The following is a 27,500-nucleotide window of genomic DNA, read 5'->3' as shown; positions in this document are numbered from 1 at the left end:
CCAATGGAAATACGGAAACAAAAGGTCAACGCTATAAATAAATCGCTAATCAAGCATAACTATAATCTTTGTCTAATTCCACTACAAGAAATGATAATATTTACAGATTGAACCCAGAATTTAACTGAGAGCCCATTACAAACATGAAAAGAATGGATTTTAACTTGACTCAGCCACCATCTTGAGACCGTATGCTCTCCCAGTGATCTTTGAGTGCCTATTCAAGTTGGCGTCAAAATGCAAATCCCCGTCTAAGCCCCGCTCAAGGTCCCCGCTCGCCGATACTTGCGCCAAATGCTGTCGAAAACCCCGCATACCGTGGCAAAAGTGACAGTCCAAAACCGCTGAAATCCCCCGCTAATGCCCCTCATTCCCCGGGTATGGGGGTGCGGGGCTTTCCACTGACTAGTGCATTACTCCACCGTTATACGGTCGTGTTGGCCGAATCTTAAGTAAAAATTTTGGTGCCTTTCTACCGTACTCGTCCCAAGTCTCCGGTATACGCATCCAACCGTCCCAGCCTACCGTTGTCCACTATCTTAAAGTCCCTTATAAAAGCAAGGTGACACACACTAACACCAACTCGGTGTGGCCAACACATCACGCATTCGCACAACCATTTCACCTGGCGACGGGAATGCTGTTCATGAATTGACCAGAGCCTCGGATCTTATGTCAGCACATGACCCGAAAAAAATGCACCGTAAGGTTCTTATAACCAGAAAGTGGCTATTTGAACCTTACGGCGCCGGCTCACTTTTCGTGCTAACCTGAATGCATCAATAGAGACGCTTTCGATTGGTCTTCACGAAATCCAACGAGAAGACACTTTGTTTCAGGGTTCCCCAGAGCTCTTCTTTCCCTCAGTCAAGAGAAATGCTCTGGGGTCGAGATTGCCATGGACAGCTATTTCGGCCTTGCTGGCTCTCATCAGCATGGCGTAGCTAAAAATACCCGCCTGGTATGTTAGCTATGCCGTGCTGATGAGGCCCAGCAAGGGCGAAACAGCAGTCCATGGCTGCTAATTGACCAGGAGAAATGGTTGTGCGCATGCGTAATATGTTGGCCACACCGGGTTGGTGTTTGCGTGTGTCACCTTGCTTTTTTTGTTGTTTTTCTATTATTACACTCGCTCATTGATTCAACGCGATGACCGTATGGCTCTCGCCTTCATAGGAGTTGGCGGAAGCCACAAAAACCTGTGACTTCAACCCAGTATCGAACCCATCCCTCTTCTCTTGGGAATATCACGTGGTCTGAACTTGGAAAACAAAACGTACAAGCTAAAGAGGTCCATTGCATTTTCCAATGATCTATTTTTTAATAATAGCTTTTAGTCCATTCTTTACTGACCAGTGGGCGTTTTCAATAAAAAACTGCTCTTTTACTCAAATAAGACTGGCACTAGTTACGAGTGCGCTCTTCTGACTGCCTCGGTCGCCGCCATGTTTACTTTTTGAGCAGTTATTGTACCGTCCGACTGACAGATCCCAGCATCGCTTGGAAATACCATAACCAAGGCCCTCTTAAATTTCATTGTTTTGCATGTCATAATTGTGAGTCATGTTCAATAAACTACGATGGCTGTGGTAACGATATTTTTACGCAACATTAAAGGGGCTAGGTCACGCTATTTTAGGTAATTTTGTTTCATTTTGTTAATTATGAGCTCTAAACGTCAAATTGGCAGAGCAAGAGTCTTTCATTTGCAAAATCACGGCCACATAACAACTGAGAATGATTTTCCAGCTTTGTAAATGACATTTTGATAAAGATTGATATAAATTTGAAAAAAGGTGGGCCGACGTTTTTCAAATTTAACCAAATTCAATCCACTTCAATCCTCTCCAGTTTTGTCAATCCATGTCCCTTCTTGGCTTCCCTGTGTTTTGTTAGAGTTATTCTATAGTTTTGAACAGTTATTTTGATATTTTAGTTAATTCTATGACCATTCGATCAGTGCTGAAATTGCCTAAACTTGCGTGACCTAGCCCCTTTAATATTATTGGTCCTACGCGGAAGAATAATCGTACTGTAAGTGCGGCAAGCATTTTCCGTACATTTCTTTGTCGAACTCTGCAAAACAACAGCGTGAAACTACCAAATTTCAGGTTTTGACGACAATCCGAGGAAACAAGAGTGAATCTTTATTTCGCCCTCGTTGTATAACGTCAACAAAATGGAATAATCGCGAACTTCTTCAGAAAGCGCAAAGTTCTACAGTACTTTGAAGAGAAGTTCCCGTTTCCCTTAATATTTCAGCTCTCCAGTCTCAGAGCCCCAGAGGTTCCTGTTATTTTTCTTTTTGATCATATTGTGCGCCCTCGATAATATAATGGGGCTGAAAAAAAAAACCCTGCCTAAATATCCAACGTTAAGATTTTAATATGCCCACTAATGCACGGGATCTAGGGCTGGCGTTCCGCAACCTTCCTTTTTTAAATTGTTTTTCTTTGTCTCTGCAGCAAGCTTGCCTTTTTTAGAACTTGCACATTGACAATTGGCCTGTTCTTATGATAGCAACGTGCGATGGTTAGACTGTTGGTTGAGAATACACAAATGGCACAAATGTTTTGTAGGTTTGCCAGGTGCATGGAGTTGTTAGCTTTTGTTAAGGTAACAACGACTGAGTGGTGGCATGATACGGTTTATGCCTGACCGAGTTAGAGATGGTGGTGATCTGTCATCATACAAATATTTTAAGAACCGAGTTACAAGACAAAACACGTTTGAAAAACGTCACTGAATGGATAAGTTTGTCATGTGAAGTTAATTCATGTGACCGTATTGAATCATGTGTTGAAGAAGTATTTTAAGAACATGACTCCAATTCTAAAAAACATGCTGTTTTCACGCTGAACATTTTCACATCTGCTATAGCGGCACACCAAGAGAAATATATTTTTCTTATTTTCAAACATATCGACTGATGCACCGTGTCACGATGCAGGTTGTCTCTTTGTCAGTGATCGGGGAACGCCCAGTCTTCTTTCCGAACACAACTAATCTTTTCAAAGGTTCCGAAACCAAAACTCAGTTTTTGGATAATGACGGCCTTCTAATAGGAAATAAAATCACATTTTATGAGATTCTATCACACTATATAAACTACTTTTGACGGTCAAGTTAGTAGCAAAAGTTGGGTTAAGTGCATCGAAAGCGAAGATTCTGTTTTGGCAAACGCACTTGACATTTCTGAAAAATTGGAAAGCGCAGTTTAATTTCATCTTGGGATTTTCCTTGTCATAACGAGACAAAAGGCAACTAAAAGGGAAATGAATGCCATAATCCTGGTCTTGTTTGTCACCCAGGATATATTTCTAAGTTACACATGTTGCGCTGACAAGTACTGTTAGCGTTTTGAATGTGCTCAGAAGATTTGGTTCTTTCGCACTGCCTCAAACAACCATCACTTGTTGGACTCAAGGTGTTTCATTTTTCTTCCAAATAAAATGACAACGAAATGTTATTTCAAAAGGAAAAACAGTGATATTTTATACATGTTGCTTCCAAAAAGCCTTTCAATTTTTGAAGCGTTTCGACGAAGAACTGTCCGTGGGAATATTGAAGACTGGCTCCACATGTTAAAATTGCTTAAAGTAATTAACTTGTAAAGAACTGCGGCGGGCATAAACTTTCTGTATCCCGGAGGTAAACAAAGAATCAATTATGGTAGCAAACTTCCTTTTCTATTGTACCTCTCACATGGATCTTTGCTTCAGTTGTAGAGAAAACGGGTTATTAGGCAACGCTTTCTCCTACTCAAGGAAATTGTAGTCTTTTGTACTCGAGGTAAATCATGTGGCATCGTTCCCCAATTCGATTCAACAAATACCAACCGACGTTGCAAAACTCAAATTGTTTCATGATTTGTGTGTTTTATTGGATCAGCATAGATTAAAGTTGATACTTTTACAATTTTGATAAATGTGCTAAAAGTTCGAGCTGTATTACAACGAGAAGCTGATTTTGAACCGCGCACTCTAGCAAGTTCTAAATGCAACATATATGATACATTGAGCGGAAAAAGGGCATCGGTTTTTAAGCACTTGAAAATAGTTATCGCTTCGAATTATTACTCTGTTTTTCCCTCTTTTACAGCGATAAGTGTCATTGCTAAGACTTTCCTCTCGGATTAGAATCATTCTTGTATTTACATTTTTTTAAATGAAAGGCCAAGCCCGCCAACAGAAATTAATACAGGAGAGGTTTTCCTTATTTTAAAAATAAAGGAAGGTCATTGATTAGCTAGGCTGATAATTTCTTATCTCTACTTAAATGAAATGTTCCTTTCCTATTTCTCAATTTCGTCCTTAAACTTCCGTCGTTTTAAGGCAGTAATTTTCTTAAGTTACATTTCCTAGTATCCATTTCTTTCGAATCAGTAATGAAGACACGATCACTTTTCTTCTCCGATGATCTTTTCAGTCATCGAGGCTATAGCTACTAAGCATTTTATCCCCTATCTTTTCTCCTTCTTTCGTAATGGTCCCTTTGTCATTCTTTCCCTGAACTAGGTCTGTCTTGCCTGCTTTCTTTCCCACATTTGAGCTTTCTGGTTTTTCAGTTTTTGCTTCTCTCTTTTTCCACTTCATTCTTCTGTTCTGGAACCAGGTCTTGACTTGCGCTTCGTTCAATCCCAGAATATGCGACAGCTTGGCGCGGTTTGTAGAGTCGAGATACCTTTGTTCCGAAAACGTTTTCTCCAAGACCCTCAGCTGTAAGTCAGTGAACACCGTGCGAGATTTTCGGCATCGTTTTCCATTTGGTGTCCGAAGAGCTGGTTTCACTCGGAAATAAACTGGTAGCGGATGGTGAATTGTGATCTCAGAGCTTGAGGGCGGTTCTGAATAGAAAACATTAAGTAGGGCTTGAAGCAAAAATTTTTAAACGCCGATAAGAATCGAAAATGCAACTTTCTAAACTAGATTTTAAGAAATTTTGAACTTATTCCGATCTTGGTTGCAATTTAAGAAGACAGTCCTCCTTAATTAATTAATGTAAGACTGGAGAAAACTATGAAAATCGCACTTTTTTACTCAGTTATCTAGCCTTGATCGTACCTTTACTGTTAACTGTTGAAAGTCTTAAAAACAAGGTTCCTTCTCTTCAAACGAGCAAATGAAAGGAGCAACGCCTTTGTTGGATTAACTTAATCAAATAATTTCAATAAAAGTTCATTTGTGTTCATTTAATTACCCCCTGTTTTTTCATCGTCCATGGTGTTTAAAATGCATTTTCGAACAGACATTCAAAGAGAAATAGAGCTAAATAAAAAGCCAGACGGTCTTACGACTTTCGCTTAGCTCTTGTGGGTCAGGTTCAATTTCTAATAATGGCAATTGTTTGCAACAAGTTCGAGAGATTTAGAAAGCTTAAGACTCCTTAAGGAGATCAGGGGCTTTGTTTCGCTATATCATACTCATGCGTAAGGCACAAATTGCAACTTTTTTCTGGACGAAATCGACTTTGCATGGATATCGTCTTGAAATACTCAACTTTCGTTTCGCCCTTTTATATTTCGTGCTGAGCCATGAACTGTCAGTGGACTCTCAAAAGAACAGAACAACTCGGGTACTGAGAGCGTAGCTAGCAAGCTTGCATTTGATAATGAACGCAGTCTAACAGAAGAGTCATTCCCAGCCAGTTTACTGCAAGGCCTCTGTTCTTTGTGACAAAATCGAAATTTAACGACCTCTCGATAAACCGCAAATAAACTGAAGTCGGATCGCAAACGGACTCTTAAGTCGTTACGGGGTTAACACTTGAAAATAAAAAAGGTGGTAAATTATCTGTCAAAACGATGGGAACAAAAAAGACAGAGTTAAAAGTTGTAAAAGTGGATTTGAAGTTTGATGACTTACCGGGGACGCTAAGTTTCCCAGAGGAAGGAGGAAGGATAGCTCTTGGGTCAGTTCCGTAGTTGAATGAGAGTTGAGGAGGCAAGTTTGTGTTGAATGCTTCAGGCTGAGCAAACGCACTGGTTTGTTTGGTCATAAAACAAGGCTGTGAAGGGTTGCAAATTCTACTTTCGTCAAGAAAATGTGGCGTCGTCGGGGAAAAAAGAGGGCTTTGTATGCACTTGGGTTGTTGATAAAACAGGAACGAATCTTGATAATACATTTAGGCTGTTGGACGCTATCTCAGTGGTGCGATGTCGAAGCGAAAACAATTTCAAAAAATCGACGCCGAGAGACAGCTCTCAATGGCAGATGAATCCTTTATTGTCAAGAGCCTTAGGAAACGCAATATAAAGCATTTCGGCGTTGATTGACAGTTTGAAAAGTATCTCGTTCAAATAAAACACCGTTTTGACATTTATTAAAGGCATTTAGAAGCTCTCAGCCCCATGCCGTACGTAATTGGCAAAAGGATCCAACGTTTTCTTTTTCTTGACACTTAAAAAGGGCCGCGGGGTTTAAGGTCAGATGATAGAGGTTTTTATTATATTACTTTACATTACCACCCAAATTAATTGTGGTCGTTATTCAATTAGTGTTTATAATAAACTCGGAAAGAGTGTCAATTAGATTCCATTATCCTGGGATAATCCATGGTAGAATTCATTTTGGATGCATAACGAAATGATTAGGGGCCCGTTTCTCGATAGTCTCGGTAATTTTCCTGGCCCAAAACTGTCATCCTCTTATTTTAAAAAGCTGGTCTTTTAGTTTGTTTTCAAGAGAACTTAAAACCCTGAAGTGATTGTAAAAACTAATTACTCAAAACCACTCCCTTCTTAAGATACAGAGGGAATTTTGACACTCGAAAAAGGACCGAATTCTGTCGGAACTTTCGAGAAACGTGCCCCAAGATGGAGAAGCTCTCTCCAAAGACAAAAGTGTCTTCAGTTAATGTTCAGTAACACGGACTAGCCGCGAGAACTGAAGAAATAGATGTTATACCTTGAGTAAACTTGATCAGTACTCTCAAGACTTTTCAACAATGACCTTAAAACGTCGGTGATTTCAACTCATAATCTTAAGCGGAGAGGTCGACTTTTTTAACACTGGATCGAAAGTACAAAGAGTTGATCTATTGTTTTTCATGCCGAGGTGTGCGATTGATTGTAATCGAGGGACTTGCTTTGTTTAGATTTCATTTATAACGATGCTAAGGCGTTTGAAATGGGAAATAAACCTACGCGACAGGTTTCAATATTTATGAGAGTTTACAGCTAAGGAATTGAGCACTAAAAGGTTCTTTATCGCGGAGGTGTTAAAGCTCATGTCAAATTTACAGATAAGAGGCCAGTTTTGAGTTTCTTCTTATCGCTTCCACACGTGGCAAGATCCAAGCTTCAATGCGCCCTTGTATCTGTAAAAAAGTATCAGCTGATGTATGCATGAAAAAAAAAAAAAAAAAATGGCCAAAAGTGTTTAGTTTTTACACTTGCTTGTAACAAGAAAACTCTCTTCGAAATAATTTGGCCTGATACTCCTCTTACGTTACAACAAAGTATGTTATCTTAATACTTCTTTCTCGTTTTAGAGATTTATCAGAGTTGTCGTGTATCAGTGAAGAAATCGTTTATTTTAAGAAGAGTGGTGACTTAGTTTTATGAAAAAAATTAGTAAATGTCACTTTAAGATCTGTTTTATATCCGCTTGATTTTCCGGCTTGACAAAGTAGCACACAAGATATGAACTGACTTGCAGATTACGCAAATTGCTCGTCATGCCTACAAGGACCTATAAGGATTGATTAATGTTGAAGTGACTTTATTTTGACACATCGATGAGTACTCCAGAAAGCGGAAAATATACTTGAATTCGGAACATCGTAAGCACTCAGTCTTGAAAGCGAGAGTTGTAAAAACAAGATGCTGGAGTGTTCTGTATGAGCCATCTATTCGCGGAGCATTGACGGTACGGTACACTATCGTTGCCTCTTCTGCATTTTTTTTTTTACGGTTAACATGTAAAGATCCAGAAGAAGCCTAAACAGCACGTTGTTAAGTATAAATTTTGTCTTACATTAAGGGTCGCTCTCTCTGTTAAGATCAACAATCTTCCTCAGAACTGCCCCCAAACTTTTCTCGTAAACCTTAAGATGATCTGAGATCGTCTTCGCTTACGATTATATCGTTTGTTGTGCTCCTGTTTTTAAATGATAAACCATAAGATAAAAAGATGGAAGGTGAATGAGAAAATCATCGTCAAGAGTGAACAAAGAGCCTCATCACAACAGTTTACAATGCCTTGACAAAGGAAGTTTACACAGAGTTAATCAGTGTCATTGGGAAATTTTTCCCAAAAATACATCGATGACAACAGGTCGAGATTACCACCTACAAAACAACCGAATACTTTCCATTTCTTAATGGTCACTTAACGCCATATTTGCCATGTTCGCTTTTAAATATTTACACCGAGGACCAACTCAGCGCCCAAAGAAAACAGCGAATCTTGTTACTCTTAAAACAGTCGATAACGACGCCTTAATTCCTCCTTTGTTGTACAAAATCTGTGAATGTTCTTGCGAGATTAAAACGTTCTTTTGTGCTGAAAGCCTTCTGTAAACTGCGATGACACCTCCGAGAGAATGAATAGATGGAATACAAAACAATACAGTCAGTGAGAATCACATGAGTTGTTGTAATGAAATGGACTGACTTGCGGTCAACAAAGCAGCGTGGCCTAGGCACATGCGAAGCTCAACACATATCAGTGATAACACCAAATAGCCTTACCGAAAATATGGCAGAAAGAACTGTAAAAAGGAAAACCGTTTAACTGAGTAAAATGAGTTAAAACTTATAAACTCCTTCATTTCACAGCGCTGATTCTTCGTGGTTGGCGAGTAAGCACCGCAACGTGGTACTATCCTGCTTGTTAAGATAAATGAACAATAGAGAAAATAATTGCACTGGGCTCTCATGAAGAGACATACTGAAAGACCAGTTCGGTCAAGATTAGCTAATTCCTCAGCAATCATTGCAACGGTTTGGCAATGTATTCAATTCAGGTGACCTCTTCTCAAGTTTGGTTGAGTATTTCCATAGCTTTCTCAGGACATTGAAACAAATTATTCGGTTGGGAGTAATATAACCTGAACGACCTTTTCCAAGACGAGTGCAACTCAACCGATCGTTTCGGTAAAATACCCTTTTGCATGACAGGCCATAAAATAGTTGAACTTTTCTTGAATGAAATGTTATCTGAAACTTTACGATCATAAAGGAGTTTAATCCCATCTTTACATGATGTTTTTAAGCTTTGTAAATTTGGATAAACAAAAGGTCAAGTTTTCAAGGGGCAGTCCCTTTGGTTTCATATTCAACAAAAATAATCCGATTTTAAAATATACCCAAACATTGCATATAAAAATCCATAACAGATGTGAAAAGCCACCTTATTAGGTTAATAATAGGAATTTAAAATTTCTGCCAAGTGTCTTGTTTAGGTTCGCTTTGAATAACAGCAGTCCCGTTGGACTACATCTTATGCTTCAGGGGCACCCAACGAGAATATAGTTCAAAACCACTTAAACATAGCATTGTTAAACGTATTTTAGTATTTAAACGGTAGATATATGCATATTTTTATCCTCTAAACATTTTTCATCTGTTCGGATTTCCTAGCTGAAAGTCTAGTGATCCGAAAACTATAGGGATCAAAACTTACCTTTTCAAAAATTTCAGCCAGAAAAAAGGCTCCCGAAAATTGTAGGTGACCTTTTTTAGGGTAAAAATCCGTTAAAAATGGGCAATTGTACCATTTTTCAGATGTTCGAAAATCCTAGGTGAGGCAGGCAAGCAAGAAATTTTACAACAAATGTTCCGAAAATTCTAGATCTCAAATTGTCTTTCAAACAGATATTTTCCGAAAATTGACGTTGGGTGCCCCTGATGCTTGCCATAGTGTAATGGATAAAACCTGTGCAAGCCCGCCAGGACAGACTACATGGGTTTCTGTATTTTCGAGGACAAAACAAATTAGCAGAAGGCAGGCCTAAACCCTCTTTTGTAAACCATCCTGCCTGGCGATCTTGTTTGAAGTGTAAACATCACAATGACGGTCAATTTTCTGTTGGAGAAATTAAACCTTTTGCACATCAACAGATATATTTGGCATTGCAAAGCCTAGTTATACATACATATGGTATTTTCGGTAGATGGGTCGTTCTTTCAAACTTTCCTTATTTAAGCTTATGTAAATACGATACACTTGAGAAATGTCCGAGGCTATATGCCCACACAAGTAGAATTTGCCCAAACAAACGTCTTCGTAAGTGTTTGGCTTTTCATCGAGAGTTGGCACCGCCTACATTTGGGTGGTTTCTCATCTCATTGCTAGAGGAAGTGTGAACGAATTGTTTCCTAGACTTTTGTTGTGTATTTTCCGAGGTGGGTTTCTCGACCTTACCCACAACTAATAGTGTTTCTTAGAATTACCCTGGAAATGATAACCAGCCTGAAAAGAGTGAATGACACAGGCGACTGACCGTAAGACTTAATTCAGATCCAGTGATGATTTTCCCTATATAGGTCTTCATCTGCTCGGAGGTCAATAGTTCTTTTTTAATCTCCTCGTTATTAACCAATCAGAGCGAGCACCTCAATCGTTAAGCAAAAGCTCCTGATCAATCCATTTCCTGGAAATTGAATGGGCGCATAACATTGGCATGCAATCACCATAAATATTTTCTCACTTAGTACTATAAACATCATTGAGTTGTTTCATAAATGAAAATACTGAAACGAAATTGAACTTCTAAAAATAGCCACTATTTTACAGCTAATGGTCTCCCAGTATCAGTTTGCGATTTTGTCTCTGTTTTTCTGCACATTTCAGATTCGCATACTCAACAAAACCAAAACAGGAAGTCACGGCTACTTTTGGGTGATGACTTTCCCCTTTCAGTTTTTTTTAGAAGGTGGATTAAATACTCTTAAGAATGAAACCTCCACACCCCTAACACTTGTAGCTATAAATGCACTATGATTGAAAACGGTTACCTTTGTCGATGCTGAAAACATGGAAGCAAAACTTTGGTTTAAAGCATTATTGTTGAGGTATTCGTCGAGTCGGGAAGCTCTGGAATGAGGCAGCTATGGTGATAGCACTCCGGGCGGTGTCCATCATTGTGACCCGGGCTCGATTCTATGACTTGGTGTCATATGTGGTGATGGTTCTCTACTCTGCTTCGAGAGGTTTTCTTCAGGTACTTCGGTTTTCAGTCCCTTTTCTCAAACACCAACCTATGATTTCAGGACCGATACGAGTTGACCTGATTCGATTTCTGTGCAGTGTCCACAATTAGTGCACAAGCCCTAAATAAAGTTGACATAAACATCTTCCCAACAACCGAAGTAGCCGGAGTCAGTTGCATAGGATACATTATTCAAAGAGGTTCTCTCTTTGGAGGGTGAGTTTTGAAAGGAAATTTTTATCACTACGCAGCACTCCATGCTTTGTGATCGTCATCGGATTGTGCATTTCAAGGTGTTGATGAAGAGCACCAAACCATGCTTATTAGCCTAATTTGTCCTTACCTCTCCATCTTTATACCATATAGCTATGAACAAATCCTATGGTTCTCATGAGCCAACTTAAAGTGAAGTGCATATTGACAGCAATGGACCGCAATGCCGCGTGTCGGCCATACAGAGCCCAGGCACTCAGTTCTCGCTTCAACCCTTGCCTGGGGAAAACGCTTCCTGTTATATAGACAATGCTTTGAAAGCTCGTTTGTTGGGAAGCGCGCCAGTCAGCAACAGAGCCGCCGAAACGAATATCAACCAAGCTCCGATGATAGCCGGCCTTTACCCATTTCAGTCGCGGCCTCGTCTGCTCCGAGGCAGCAAAAACGCCAGTTGACAACTATTTTAGTCTTTTGGTTTGACTTCTACTATATTAAAATTAGATTTTTTATAAGGAAATATGTTTGAATATTTTACAATAATTCCTAGTTCTTTCCGACCCAGTGAAGTCGAAAGCATCACGTAATTGAAAAGTCATATATAACATTGCCATAACTTCGTGACAATAACAGTATTAACAGAAATGTCAAGCTCACGATACAACCTTTTTAAAGACATGTTTCGGCGTGACTCAAGCCATCATCAGTTTAATGTGTTGTTTCCTTTTCCACTGTTTTAAATACGTTTACAATTTTGAGTACGTTAGCAATTTGAAATTTAAAATACAGTAACACGCGCAGAATTGTAACTGTTACTGTATTTTAAATTTCAAATTGCTAACGAACTCAAATTGTAAACCTATTTAAAACCAACAGATTAAACTGATGATGGCATGAGTCATGCCGAAACATGTCTTTAAAAAGTTGTATTGTGAGCTTGAAATTTCTGTTAATACAATTGAAAAGGTATTCATTTACAAATTGCTTGTTTTATATATCTTAGAGAACTTGACTTGGAATGAGCATGAACATGTCATCTTCTCTGTGCGCTCAAAACAACGGAGTTTAAGAAACAAAGACGGCTACGACTACGACAACGCCACAAAACAATAATATCATTGGTTAAAAAAGCATAACTGAATAATCGTGCTGCAATGCAAGTGCAGCACGAATTTCAGCAAGCACGTTTGCGGTCCTGCCTCTGCATACAACGACGACGTGAAATCACCAAATTTGAGGTTTTGACGACAACGTAAGCATGCAACAGAGAATCTTTCATTCTCTATTTTCGCCCTGAAACCACTCGTACTGATTTATTCTTGAGATACTTCGCCCATATTGTAGGACGTAAACGAGACTGAATAATGGCGAAAGACTCATGATAGAGCCAAGTTATATTTGGAGGTGATGTTTTCGTCGACCGTCGCCGTCATAGATCTTAAGGTAGTTTTGGTGCACTGCACTCTAATCAAATCGTATTACGACACGAACCACCCGCCGACGGTTGGCTCATTGGCTACTGTGCGGGAGGTCGCGGGATCAAAAATTCCGGCCGGACCAATAACACTCAGGGTTTTTAAATAACTGAGGAGAAAGTGCTGCCTTTGTAATTACATCTGTAAATGCTTCGATTCTCCACTCTTCTTAGATAAGGACGATAAGCCGTAGTCCCCGTCTCTCAACCCTTCAATGTTCATAACCCTGCATTGGACGTAAAATGACCCACACCCTATTCGCATAGAGCAGGGTATGAAGTTTCCAGGTGTTCAGTTGTGGTCTGTCCTCTGTGGTATAGCTAGAGGGTCGTAACTTAGAAGACTGTAAAAGGTTAATCGCGTCTCTCTCTTTAAATTGAGTTACTGTATGGTATCGTACACACCAGGCCTATTTGGGATAAGCTCACTTAACAAATATATTGAATCAGTTCAGAAGGGGGGGGGGGGGGAGGGGGGGCATTACAGATAATTCTCCCTAATCCACGGCAATATTTCATTTGTCTCTTTTAGTGAGAAGAAAAGAGGTAGTATTATAAATAACTTAATGAAAAAGAACTCTCCTCCGTCATAATTAGCTCCCTTATCCCACCTCATATAATTTGAGTTCTGGTATCTGCATTAAGACAATTCATTCATTCCTAAAACTAACCGCTTTATTATGTTGTCACTATCAAATACCAGTACAGCAGCTCTTTTTAAAGTGCGGCCTTAAAAGGCCTACTTCAGTACGATGATATATAATTAACAATACTTTAATTATTCAACGAGAGCGCGTTGGACATGAAATAGCTTTACTGAACTAATCTCGTATCCCACCAAGAAGAATGGAATAATTGGAAAGGAGAAATGGTCTTTGCGCTTATCTGGACAATTTGTTTCAGAGACACCTGGGATTCAGTCTATAACCCGCGCTTCAATCACATACGCAAGAATGGAATAATTGTTGTCTTTCCCCGCTGGTTTTGTCTCTTTCCGACGAAATAATCGGAGTTCAAATATCGACGCAGACGGGGGTTATCATTATGTTATAACCCACTCATTAATTTTCGGGTGATTTTATTGGCTAATTTACGTCACGTGGTGCAAACTCACAGGGTAGTTATCACGCAATAACCCCCGTTTGCGTGGACAATTGCCCTGCGAAATGCTGAAGCGATCATTTTCGTTGAAAAGAAACAAAGCCAGCGGAAAAAAGGGTGGCAGAAGAGTTTCATTTTACATGGAAGAAAAACAAACTCGCTTTCTGGAGTCTAGTGATAGTGACATTAAAAAGCTGGTCGAAAATGCTGTTCCGGAAAGTACAAGAGGGTCAACGAAATATGCTGTCAACGTCTTTGAAGGTGTGAAGAAAGTTATGAGCAGACTTCAGAGATTTAATCCTACACGAACTTAAACTGGGTCATTTTTAAGAGAAGAGAATTTAAAGCACTGTGTTTACTAACTAAAATAAACCAACCGTTTGAAGGAGAGAAAATTTTCAGCCGCACTTGACAACACTGTCATCGAGAAGTTATTAATGGAAGGATGAATGAACCCCTTTCTGGCTTGCTGGTATGTTGGCTGATAATGTCCTTGGCTGAGGTATTGTCCTCAAAATTTCATATATCATCTCTCAGCCGCGGACATTATCAGCCGATCTACCAGCCGCCCGAAGGGGTTTATTTACTAAATATCCGTCCAGTGATTTTAGTTCACAAGACGTCAAGTAGCTAATAACTCAAATCGTGCGAAAATTAATGGGTCGGTTATAATTAAGAGCTGATAACCGAATTTAAATGAGCCACTTACAGCGCTGGAAACACAATGAAGGAATAGTTGGTATACAGAATACAGTCATTTGTTTGTTTCTCGTCCCAGGCTAATGATATTGAGATTCCGACTCACCCCTATAATTCAGAGTCAAGGAGTGTAATAAACAGAAAAGCAATTACCTAGGTCTTGACGTTATGACACATTCAGCTATATCCAGGAATCGCACCGGTATCACTTCACATATGAAGTAAGTTCTACACTTCAATTTATTTCGTTCTTTAAAAGACTTTCAATGACAATTTATAATTAGGAAGAAGTAAGAGCACGAATTCGATCTCGGATCGCTTGCGTCTAAGCATTCCCAGATGACCACAAGTCTACTGAGACAAGCGTTGCACGTAATTGTTAATTTTAAAGTTAATTTTAAAACTGACTGTTAATTTTAAAGTAGTTATATGGATAATATATGGATATTGAAAACTAACCAAATAAAAATGGGTGCTTATACTTAAATCTTTAGAACAACATCGTCAAAAAAATGAGTGGTTTAAACTTAATTTTGCGGATAAGCGCTAGTCGAAAAGAGTGCTCAGACGCGAATTCTATCGATGTGTATTTTACATCGTGTAATTCTTGTGAAATGTCCACAATCATTCTCTCTGTGGCAACATCCAATCGCAGCCCGGTGCAATTCCTGTATTTAGCCGCATCTGTTACGACAAGCATCGCACATTCAACAAGCATCCACCACCCTGTGAACGTATCAGTTTATTCACATTTTCCTACCGTTTTGCGCATGTCAAATGTTTCATGCTTTTTTGGGTCAAGAAGATTTGTCCCTATGCATTTAATTAAAAATTAAGTATATAATCTTCAGTCTGAGTTGCTAATGTATGTAATTGACTTAGATGTAGTCACGGTCAATTTGTTCAAAGCGTCAAAAAAATCAAAATGTCACTGAGGAAACATTAAATACGTCAATTCGCGAATATCATGTCGCCATTATGCCGGAGAAGGTGGGACTGAAAATAAATTAAATCTTGGCCCTTTATTTCTTGTTTACATTGGTGATGGAAGTGACTTCAATACAGATTTGAATTGCTTTCCAGATACAGCGTACTGAGTTAAAACTGAAAAATGCTAGTTATTCTTGTTTCAGGTAACTTTTTTTACGAGAGCTTGATTAGTGTCGGGTCAACTGTTCTCTTCAATCTTTTTCGTGTTTAGTACTTTTGATATCGTGAAAGAAACGAACACTGAAGAGGCCATTCTTGAAAGCTTGTAATAAATTTTTTTTTGTCGTTTTTTGACAAATAACCGGAATCGTTCTTCCAGAAATAGAATACATGACAATTATGGCCTTTTTTGTGCCATTAGCGCGTATCTCGACTGACAGTTATAGCTGTGGCATAGAACATCTTTCTAATGAGAGCTTTACCGATCTGAGTTACTGAGAGAAATGGTTTTTCAAGAGTTGTGGTTAAACAGTACAGGACAATCGCGGAACAATCGGTAAATGGATTTCTCTTATGGAAAAATTTAAGTTTCCGAAGAATTGCTTATAGCTGATATCACTTCTTTCTCTCGTTTTGTTTGGATGAGTAAAAAGATTGAAAAACAAACAACACATTCAGTAGAAGAAAAATTAGATAAATTTACTTTTAAATCGTTAAAGCATTTGAGTACATAGAGGAGACTAACCGGTTTAACAGGATAAACGAATCACCTTGCAGCTCTTCAGAAATCGCTGTTTGAAAACTTTTGCGATTTTACCAAATGCGCTGCTAAAAATTATTTAATTCAACATTTTTGACTTGCCTCGTGGAGCGTAATTACAATATAATTAAAACTTCTATTTAACCGTGTCCCAGTATTTACACATCTCCGTTTTGTTCGTTCTCAATCATGACGGTCTCACTCGCTGTTTTGAACCATGTGGTCTTGTCTGCTTCCTGTGTCTTTCTCATCCGAATTCAGGTCCTTCTTTCCTGATGTACTAGCCTCGTCTGTTTTATTCATGATTGCTTCTAAGTCATGATTATTATTCGAGTTGGTCTCTTTCTTCCATTTCATCCTTCTGTTCTGGAACCACGTTTTCACTTGAGTTTCGTTTAAACCCAGCGTTTGCGCAAGCTTCGAGCGGTTGGATGTGTCTAGATATTTTTGTTCCGAGAACGTTTTCTCCAAAACCCGAAGTTGAAGATCGGTGAACACCGTTCGAGATTTGCGGCATCGTCGACCGCTCGGTGTTCGGAGAGTCGGCTTAACTCGAAAGTACACAGGCAGTTGACTTAACACTTCTGGACTTGGATCTGCAAAGGTAAGGAATTCAAGCGAAAAAAGTAAGCTAAGCGGTGCGGTGCTCAAAGACCCGAAACTCATGGGCCCTTCAGTTTCGGGCGACAGAGTTCTCTCTATCTTGTAAAAACGAGAAATACGTTAAACTTGCTGAGAAGGTGGGCCTTTCCTATTGCAAAAAAACATGCTTTAACAAGCTTTAGGCTCTGTTGACACAGAGTTAAAAGCAGCCAAGATTTCAAGAGCTAGTTCGTTACAACAAAAATCAAACAACCTATGATCGGTAATTGAAACCCTTACAAGCTTTGTTTTATTGTACGTCTTTGACAGAACTGTTACCATACTAAGCTTTTCGACTCACAAGGTCCTCGAACAAGTGTATTTATTCAGGAAGATGAAACAAAGAATTGATCCATTGTCAAGTCAATTTGAATGACACTCTTCGCTTTTTAAAACTGAAAGCATGGAAGGTAATTCGTTGTGAAACCCAATACGACAGACAGGTGCGGATATCTTGGCCCTGCAAAATGTCTTTTTTTTTTAGTTCTAGAAACAAGGAAATCTGGTATTTTCTAGGGTTAGGTTCACTTTGCACTCGAGATCAATTTTCTTAGATTCAACCGGTCGACAAACAGATTTTGACTCCTTTCTGCACACGCCATAAATACTTGCCACAATAATCGACCCCAAGTTTGGCTTTCGCTACCATACAAAGTGTTGCCTTTTTGAATAAGCTGGGGTTCTTGGAAGCAAAAATTATTCGAAAAGAACTCCTTGATAACCAAGAGCGTCCTTGTTGTCAAAGATTGTTAAAAATTTATTTTCAATAAGACTTAACAAATTTTCAGTGATAGTCGCTGAATCGTCATGTCTCAGGACTGGGGATCTTTTTACGCCTTTTTTCAGACAAATATCAAGTATCAAGTATATCTGGATTTTCTGAGTTTGTGATATTTGTTATTATGAAATTGCAACAAGAAAAATAGACATTTTCTTCTTAATTGCCATTATTCTTTCTGTGTGTTCATTGCCGCGTCCATTAGATTATCTATGAGTGGTAGTTCAATGGAGCTGTTGTGTCTAGAATCAGTCAGTGGTTTTTCCCAAATAACACGCGATACTTTGCGTCTGTTTTTGCCGCAAAGACTGTCCAACTTTTCCCCCTTTTGAAAACAAAAGAGACTTTGCAAAAATTAGATTAGAGAATCGAAATCAGTTTCACGTTCAGAACTTGACTCGCTTTGCTGTTTTAATTAAAAAGTGGATAAAATGTTTCACTTAGTCATGCAATAGCAATTCATTGAAAAAGTGAATGGGCATGTAAGGTATTAAAATGTGGTTGAGAAACAATAAAATGGCAAGTATACTGTATTTCTTGTGAGATTTTTATGCACGTGCGCATCAAACTTCTTTGATTCGTACACCGCAGGGGTGGCAAGAGGAAGAGAAATATTCTGGAAGAACTGAAAACATTAAGATACAGTAAGCTTAAAAATTACCCTCTGAAAGGTTTTAAAAGCGGTAGTAAAGTTTGAATAGCTGATAGCACATTACTCGGATGACTTCCCCCCTTTCTCAGCAATACCTGAGGTAAAAAAAGCACGCAGTAAAATTTTGGCGTGCAGACTGAGCACTGAAATTCGCTTTAATAGCTAACCCACCTTGTAACATGGCAACATCTTCTCTTGGCCTTTGCGTGAGAATCGAATGTACCCCAAATTTTAACGGGTTCGCATTTGGCATAGGTGGTGGCCTGTGCTTCTGAAAACCGGGCTGTTTTGTAACCAGGAAGGGCTGTCGAGAAACTAGAATGTCATCGATCCGAAAGGATGAACGATTTGAAGTGTTGCGCGCAGGTGAAGTACCGTGGCAATATGGCGGTTGCTGGTAGAGCAAGAAAGGGTCTTGGTAAAACATGCTGTGCCTGTGAAATGAAGAGTTTCGCTGCTTGCAGATGTGTAGATTGCTTCAAATGTCTTGGAAGCAGATGGTTACTTTATTTGTGTTCTTTGTTCCGGCTGCTCAGCGTCGAGGAGCTGATTGACAGCTCAAGAGCTTTTCTTGTTTGAATACGCTTATGAGGTCGATACCGAAGAATTCTCCAAGCACTCATTCATTGGAGTCTGCCAGCAACGACTTGCAGAAGGTGATGCAACAGCGCGAACACGAGAAAAATGGGTTAATATGCCTTGATTTTTTTTCCTCCCCGTGCAGTTAAATTAACGGTGATCATTACACAATTAGTTTATATCATTACTCAAAAAAGGTGTCAATTAGTAATCATTATCTTAGATAATCGAATGTGGAATTCAATTAGCTATTAAAACACAAAATAGAGAAAAGTCAAGATAAGTCAGTTTCTTTGTCGGCAAGTATACTCTCCGCCTAACGAAGATAAAAGGGAAATTGACAAATGGATTTAGCAATCCGGATAAATAACAGAAAACCATTAGGCAGTGTTACGCTTCATTAAATATGTACAGCTAATTTGGCAGTTTTCTGTGTGGAAAACAAACGCGTGAAAGTGCTCTTCCATTGTGAAATCAAAATGAGAGTTATTGCAGTGGTAATGAATTGGCGAAATAAGAAATGCCACTCAGTTGCGATTTCACGTTTGACACTAACCAATTGATTTTGTTCTTGAACACAATGCAGAGCCATTTCTGAGTAAGAAAGGACGGCGGCTGACTCCTGCATATTTACACTTTGTGGATGGTCATTCACATATCAAATGCATGCCGCTTCGGTGTATTTATCGAAGGAACATTAGGCAATTGTCAACCAATTGGCACTCATGAGTCTACAATCATTTTCTGCCGACTGGGTTACAACTGACTTGTTGTGCCCCGCGCAAACCCTTTTTACTTTGCTTGTCATTTCGCGTCAATGAAGTTAATCGATTCTTTGTAACACACATTCGAAAAACTCATTAATTGCCGTTCTATAAATCGCTTAGAGATATTTCAACGTTAAAACCACAGCTATAAAACAAATCCGGTTAACAAAATAGCTATTTTGCCCAGTTGAGGTTTCACGCCATATGTGCTGGCAAAAAAGCACGGTGATAGCTTTTTAGAGTAAACCAAAGTAATTGATTGTTTTTGTCGCGTAGAGAGTATCAACTTCTGCACGAACCACGAATATAGAGATTGTTCTTATAAAAGCACTGTGTTCATTTCGCATGCATCTGCGGATTCTTTGGCATGGTAATTTTGAATAATTGCCACAAATTGATTTCTGAGGCCTCGCTGATGTGGCAGCTGGTCCAAGGTCAGATCCAATTTCATTCGCTAAAAGCAAGTAAAGAAGAACAAAGAGGAACGAAATAGATTTGTTAGTTTAAGTGGTGTCCAAATTTCTTTTTGCTCTCCATTGCTCAGCACGCTTGGCCTGAAAAATACCGCCACGAACTCCCCCACCCCACTCCACCCAAATTCCCTGCTGTCTTTATAGATCTTAAATTGAGCCAAGACCACCCCCAATGCCAGAAGTATTCTATTTCGCGTTTTAGACAGTGAGGAAAACGTATTTACTTAGAAGTCCGTATTTTGGTCGCGAAGGATAATATCTCCTGTTTGCGGCACAATCAACATGAATAAAAAGGACACATCTAGATCCGGTCTATTCAAAGCCTTAATCAGTTGAGATAACACCATTAATAAAACAACTTCCATGGATTTTCCGAGCAAGTTGTTGACCTGCTTTGTAATGATCGCCATCGTGGCGTTTTAAGCCTCTTTCAGGAGCTAATCAAGCTCCTAAATAGCTTAATATATTAATGGTTTTGAAATAACTTGAGCAAGTCAAAATTTTACAACCCACCAACTTTTATATGGCTCATCAGTTTAGCCTCAAGAGGCTTTCAATTGATATTTCACGCTCCCTTAAACCGAAAACATTTGTGGCTGAACAATGGATGGAAGCCGCATTTGGTGAAACATGAGAAATCTTCATTCTCTTTGGACGTAATTCGTTTTCCATCTAGAATAATTTTCCATTAAATCCACTAGCCGGAAGAGCACGTCCCATTTCAGCTAGCAAATTTACGCCCTCGCGCCCAACACAAACGACTAATGTATCCTTTATCCACTCCATTCATCTCGAAAAAAGTGTTTACTTAGAGAGCCGCGCAAAGTGGGTCGGCGCCAAATAAAATTACAAAAACGTGAGAAGTTTGTCATGCGAGGTAGATGACCTTACTGGCAACACAATTGATAATAATTCTTATTTTGCTGCTTGTGCCTGGGAGCCTTAACTCCTCTATTTTTCAATTTCTTGGAAAAGATTTTCGAGGCATATTGAGTAAAGATAGAGTCATAAGTAAATATCATTTAAGAATTTTGCCATTTCCTGAAAAGAATCTTAAGCTCACTTTTATGGACATGCGGAGTCAATTACTAAATAACGTCAATTTATCTCAGCAAACGCCAATTGAGAGGCATCTTTGTGAAGCGGTCGTGCCTTTGACAGGATGAAAGACGCATTTCATCTCCATAACTTCAGAGAACTATGCACGTTATTATGAAAATAACAAATGTGGACCTTTTGAATGAAAGAAGGACAGGTTTTGAAATGACGCACTGGTTGCTAGGTTAAATCATTTTTCAATACTGTGTCAATTTCGACCGCTCAGTTTGACCATTATTTTAATTTGGAGATTTAATCTTTGCTCCTAAAGCACGAAACGAAAAAGGTTTCGATTTACAGCGCACTGAATAGAAACATGCCAACTTTATTTACTGCCAAACTCTGTTTTACCGCCTCTCGACTGACGATATAACTGAATCCCCTCTTGTTTTTCATTACAACGTACATCGAAACTGAATGATAAGGATAAGAATAAGAATCTCTATTTAAGAAATTAAGTGTCACAGTGGGGACACGGCTGAACACAAATATCAAATCAGATCAAGCGTTGGTTTTTTATAGGGAAAGGGAAAAACCGAAGTACCTGGAGAAAAATCTCTCGGACCAGAGAAGAGAACCAACAAACTCAACCCACGTATGAAGCCGAGTCTGGTAATCAAACCCAAGTCACGTTGCGCCATCCCTTCTTTATATCCTTCTGAGCACAAGACATTGTGACAAGGTGATCTCCGCAGTTCGACACACGCATACTGACTGAATATACATTCAGATAGTAGGATTACCCACCCTGGTTGCCAGAAGTTATTTTCCAGCGATTGCGCTTGCGTCTTCGCCGCGAGTCGCTCCCAAACCAAATGGAAACGAAAAGGATACCTGCGTAAACCCGAGCTATCCTTAAGTCCTGGATCGTCAAATGAAAAACAAAGAAATAGAAATACAGTAGAGATGTCGGCTAGATTATTTATTATTTAGGTAAGAGTGATCAATGTGCACTCGGGTTAGGTTAGAGTGTTGTGCACTCGTTGTGTTCGCTCAAGTTTGCTTGTAAAGTGATGTCTCGATTTGAAAAAGTCGCGGGGCCGACCCGTTCCGAAAACTCTCGACATCTTTTAATGTGGGACCACCGCGAACGGTGTGTGCATTTCATATCTGGTCATATTAATTTAAACATTGAATTTATTGGGCAAAGTGACCAAAATAATGGTGACCTTAACGGAGGCAGTTTCTCGCACCTTGACGAAGTTACACATAATCGTTTCGAATTCGGTTGTTGGCGTAGAAAGGTTGGCACCTGTTCGATAGTCAGAACAGTAACAGCTCTTTTAAATGTATTTAACATTTCAGCATTCTTGCAAGTAAAAGTTTAACGAATGTTGGGCAAATGTTGGAAGCAGAAAGGAAGTCGCGGGGAGGCCGTTCAAACGGGTTCCAGCATCGCACCAGCGAATGGAACCAATACTGACGTCACTTTCGATTTTGCGATTTACTTGTGCAGCCAAAAGTACAATAAAAAAATTGAACGTAGCAAAAATTTCCCAAAATGTTTTCCGCTGATAGTAACATTTTATCTTCGCGGTTCAAAATTAATGTTATTTCCATGTTGTAAATTTTGTTGTAGACTTGCCACAAGTCGACCTCACGAGAATCCCAGGAGAAAACGTTTTGACGAGCGAAACGTGATTTTTCGTACGCGAAGTGGATGATGAGACGAAGGACTTTTCGAAAGCCTAATTTTGTTGCTGATGGCAAAATATTTTATTCTTGATCGACCGTCCTGAGAACTTCCTTCTACTCTTTCTAAAAACTGTGTATCAAAATATATTTACTTTTACATCAATATTTGTTTTGTATAAGGCAAGCTAACAAAATCTGTACCTTGCTTAGTTTGCATTTTTCAGCGCTAAAATAGAATTTTCGGTCTTACAAAGTGGTATATTTTTTAGGTCATCCATCCGAATACTTACCCTGCCGGACAGGGATCACTTCAGTGAACTTTTGTATTACAACTGTAAAATGATCAGACTGCAAAAACTAAATATACATGAATTAAAGATGGCTGATAGGCCAATTGAACATAAACTTTCTACTAAGTTATTGGGGCTTCATATTGATGAAATGCTAACCTGGCCATGTGATGATCAGATCAAACATAGTTCATCTAAAGTCTCGAATGACTTGTGAATGTTGTATTTGCTAGAACACAAACTGACAATCAAGAGACTCTTTAAAAGACAATGTGCTATTCACTTGTACATCCTTACTTTGATTATTGTGATGCTGCATGGAGTGACTGCTCCAAGTTAAAACACGTGCTGACAAATTACAAAAGTTACAAAATAGAGCAGCACGGATTATTACTAGGGCTGGTTACTCTATTCGATCATCAGCAGTGCTTGATTAAAAAATTAAACGAGACTTACCTGGAAGTTGAAGTTTGATTGTAATTCTACCGAGCCGTGGAGTCAGAAGGGGATTGCGTGAGATTTCGCGACCTGCCAGCTCAGCTCAATATTTAAAACCTGTCGTATGGTCACACCCCAATAATAGGGCGGGACAATGTGCACAGTTCATTGCATGCACAACCACTAGGGTGGGCACGTAATCCCCTTCTGACTCCACAGCTCGGTAGAATTACAATCAAACTTCAACTTCCAGGTAAGTCTCGTTTAATTTTTTAATTCTACCTCACCGTTACGTCATTCAGGGATCACGTGAGATTTTAAAGCAGAGTGGCCAGACGACAGAGAATGTCCAACAGCCCACTATCGTACAAACGATGTAAAGCGTATTTAATGACAACATACCATAAATGCTGTAGGCTTTTTTCCTACCGAGCATGCACACTCTTAACTCAGCTCAGTCAAATTTAAGTAAGCTTGAGCCATAGTCACACCCGTGAGTATCAACAATCGGTTTGTTATAATACTTGCTAAAAGTAGAAGCACGTGACCAACCACCAGCTGATAAAATCTTGTCTAAAGGAACCCCTTTAGAATTGGCTGCACTTACTGAAGCTGACCTAGTACTATATGCACTAAAGACACTGGTGTCAATACCGGAATTGCTCAACACCAGCCTGTTTGATCCATCTTCTAATGGTGTCTCTTGAAACCGCTCGATATGGTTTGTTAAAACTTATTAGCAGCAGCGTTTCATCTCCCCGTAGGGGTTTCGTTACAGCTAAATATTTTTGGAGATAGGTATAAATACATAGCCGTCTATCAGGAGAATAAGCCTTAAATTTTAAATCTTGTAAATGCCTTCCTGGCTTAGTGTGCTTAACTTTACTTGAATCTTTAAACGTAAACTGGGACTTAGACATATCTTTCAAATCCAACAATTGGATTGTTTGGATCCTTTGACCCGATAACAACATCAACATCATTGTGACCTTGTAGGTCAAGTCCTTGAGAGACAATTTTGCAACGGGACGCAGAGTTTTCAAATAAGATAACACAACGTTTACATCCCAGATTTCAGTATACTTAGGGAATGTGGGTCTTGACTGGAAAACGCCTTTCATAAACCTCGTGACTGGAGGGTGAGTCCCCACAGAAATGTTTCCAGGCAAAACAATAAAGGTAGACAATGCACTTCTAGCAGTATTAAGAGCACTATATAGCCACAGCTAGCCTCGAACAGTTCAGTTAGAAAATGTAACACTTCCTCTACAGGTGGTGAAAACATATCAATTTTCCGTCCACTGCAGAACCTTTGCCACTTTTGTAAATATCCAGCATATTGTTTTTGGGTGGAGTCTCGCCAGGATGCCATGATGATTTCAAGGGTTTGCTCTCGAAGACCTTTTTTGCAGAGGGATTCCCGGACAAGTGACAGGCCAGAAGTACTAACTTTGAATGCAGGGGATGAATGTGAGCTGGGTTGTATAGCAATTTCAGCAGATGTTTTCCCTTTGGCAGCATCAGTGGTTCGCGAACTAGAAGCCTCATTAAGTTTGGATACCAAGGTTGCGTTGGCCAATTCGGGGCCACATGTATTCCCTCGGCTCGATCGTCCTCTATTTTTTGCACAACTCTTCCTAATAAACTGAAAGGAGGAAACGCAAAAAACGTGTCAGAACGCCAGTCTAGGGTAAAAGCGTCAACAGCTTCTGCTCCAGGGTCTGGTTGCCAAGCAACATATCTGGGCAGCTGATAATTCAATCGGGAAGCGAAAAGGTCTATTTTGGGTCTGTAGAAATATGCTGTGATTGATGCAAAAATGGTTTCATCTAGCTTCCATTCAGTTTGGTCACAAAATACACGTGATGCTTTGTCTGCTGCTACATTGTATGCCAGTGCCTGGCAAGTGAGCAGCACTAATCCATAAATTTCTGTCAATGCACCAAAACCAAATTTCCCTTGCTAGGGAGTTGCAAATGGCAGAATGGCTTCCACCCATGTTATTAATCTACGTAACTGCAGTAGTGTTATCAATCATAACACGCACATGTTGATCCCTCAGGTCCTGACAAAATGTTTGTAAATGCAAAAAATGCAGCTTTCATATAAAGGGCATTAATGTGTAGTTGCTGTTCATTGTGGGTCCATCTACCCCCGGTTGATTTTGTTTGATACACAGCACCCCAACCCATGCTAGAGGCATCTGATTCAAGGATTATATATGGGCAGCCGTCACCGCCAAAAATACAAGCCTAGTTAATGGTTAAGAATAAATCAGAATGGTTTCATTGTCCTTTGTAGAACGGTTTATCAGAATTTGAAAAGACAAATGGATAAGTCACCTTTAGTGAAATGAAATAAACAAACATTAAATGGTTTACACCATTCAGAACCTGTGTAGATACCCTTGGTGAATTGATTCAGTGAAAACACGAGTGGTTAAGTGTTTAATGAAATGAATCAGTCACCTTATGCAATCATTGCAGTTAACACAGAATTGGTCAGTGCCAAAGACCGCCGGTGTAAATGACAAAGGTCAAGTCTTGAATGGATCAGTGTACTTTGACATGATTTGCAGTGAAACGGCAAACGGTCCGGCTTACCGTGCATTGGTTCAGTGATGTGACAAAACGTTCAGAGTAGTTTGAAATGGCTTATTTTAACTGCAAATGGTTAATCGTGAACTGCAATGGTCTAGCATAACATTGATCGGTTTACCATAATGGCAAACGGTTTAGCGTTACTCCAAATGGCTTAGCGTGACGACAAATGGTTTAGTAGAAAGTGAAATGGTTTAGTGTTGCAGCAAATGGTTTGCGCCGGAAATGGAATAGTCAATGTGGGGTCTTACGTCACAACCCATACGTCATTCAGATAAATATTGGCGCGAATTTCCCCCACAAGGTTCGTACCGCGAAGTGCACAAGTCGGATCGGGAACAGGTTATTTCTACCAGTACCGCCTCGTTTATTCGACTCAGTGATCCTTATTCCGGTATTAAGAATCCTTCTTTGTTTTTGCCTAGTTTAGCTGGATTGGTAATTTTTCTACTCTGATCATTTTGCCGTGATATCAGCAAGTTATATACATGAATGTGGATCAAAGCAAAGTAAGCCATTTCAAACTACTCTGAACGTTTTGTCACATCACTGAACCAATGCACGGTAAGCTGGACCGTTTACCGTTTCACTGCAAATCATGTCAAAGTACGCTGATCCATTCAAGGCTTGACTTTGTCATTTTGACAAGGCTAATTACACCGGCAGTCTTTGGTCTTTGAATTCTGCCAGCCTTAAATGGTAGTGCTTGTGCGACACTGAACTCATAAGCAGTGGAACCCACCTGAGACACTTGGTCTACTTCTGGGCTCTCCCCTCCTTCTCCTCCTTTTTCTTCGGAGGACATGGATTGTTCCTCGGGCTGCTTTGCCATTTCTGTTGATGGGTCTGGAATCTCCATCCAGCTAGACCGTTGACCGTTTTTTGAAAAATACGGTCGTCGGAAATCGTGGCCACTTAAACGATTCGACCGCGTGTGTTTCCCATTGGGGTCTGTCAATTTATTGCCCACCTTGTTGGTTGTGATGATATCTTTGATTTTTTGGGGAAGATCATCCCCAAAAAGGTTTTCTGTTAGTTCTATCTGTTCTGAACAGATTTGCTGATAAGACCTATTGAGGTCTGGTTTAATGAGGTCACGGCGTCTGTGATTAAGGTCACAGTTGGCATGTGTTATCAGTGCAAGCGCATCAAACAGTGATTTTGTCGCTTCATTAAGCAAGCTCTTTGATTGATCTTTTGACTCTAGGAACTTATCAGTG

General features: G+C 39.6%; 2 protein-coding genes and 1 long non-coding RNA gene across 3 annotated transcripts; all 3 read right to left on the bottom strand.

Moving 5' to 3' along the window:
- Positions 1 to 3,864: 3,864 nt before the first annotated feature.
- LOC137975681 (homeobox protein ceh-30-like) lies at positions 3,865 to 6,217 on the bottom strand. Its single transcript, XM_068822835.1, has 2 exons — positions 5,865 to 6,217; positions 3,865 to 4,846 (listed from the first exon to the last, which is right to left on the bottom strand). The coding sequence occupies exons 1-2, from the start codon at positions 6,121 to 6,123 to the stop codon at positions 4,425 to 4,427; spliced, it is 681 nt and encodes a 226-aa protein (XP_068678936.1). The 5' UTR covers positions 6,124 to 6,217; the 3' UTR covers positions 3,865 to 4,424.
- A 9,145-nt stretch (positions 6,218 to 15,362) lies between these two features.
- On the bottom strand, positions 15,363 to 19,121 carry LOC137975197 (homeobox protein BarH-like 2). The gene is made up of 2 exons (XM_068822284.1): positions 18,572 to 19,121; positions 15,363 to 16,924 (listed from the first exon to the last, which is right to left on the bottom strand). The coding sequence occupies exons 1-2, from the start codon at positions 18,825 to 18,827 to the stop codon at positions 16,527 to 16,529; spliced, it is 654 nt and encodes a 217-aa protein (XP_068678385.1). The 5' UTR covers positions 18,828 to 19,121; the 3' UTR covers positions 15,363 to 16,526.
- Positions 19,122 to 24,050: 4,929 nt separating this feature from the next.
- On the bottom strand, positions 24,051 to 27,144 carry LOC137976515 (uncharacterized). The gene is made up of 2 exons (XR_011117770.1): positions 27,023 to 27,144; positions 24,051 to 25,325 (listed from the first exon to the last, which is right to left on the bottom strand). It is a non-coding gene; the product is annotated as an uncharacterized lncRNA (long non-coding RNA).
- Positions 27,145 to 27,500: the final 356 nt, after the last annotated feature.

The sequence above is a fragment of the Montipora foliosa genome, chromosome 11 (genome assembly GCF_036669935.1).
Source record: "Montipora foliosa isolate CH-2021 chromosome 11, ASM3666993v2, whole genome shotgun sequence".
NCBI lineage: Eukaryota > Metazoa > Cnidaria > Anthozoa > Scleractinia > Acroporidae > Montipora > Montipora foliosa.
This window is presented reverse-complemented; position numbering and strand designations above follow the sequence as displayed.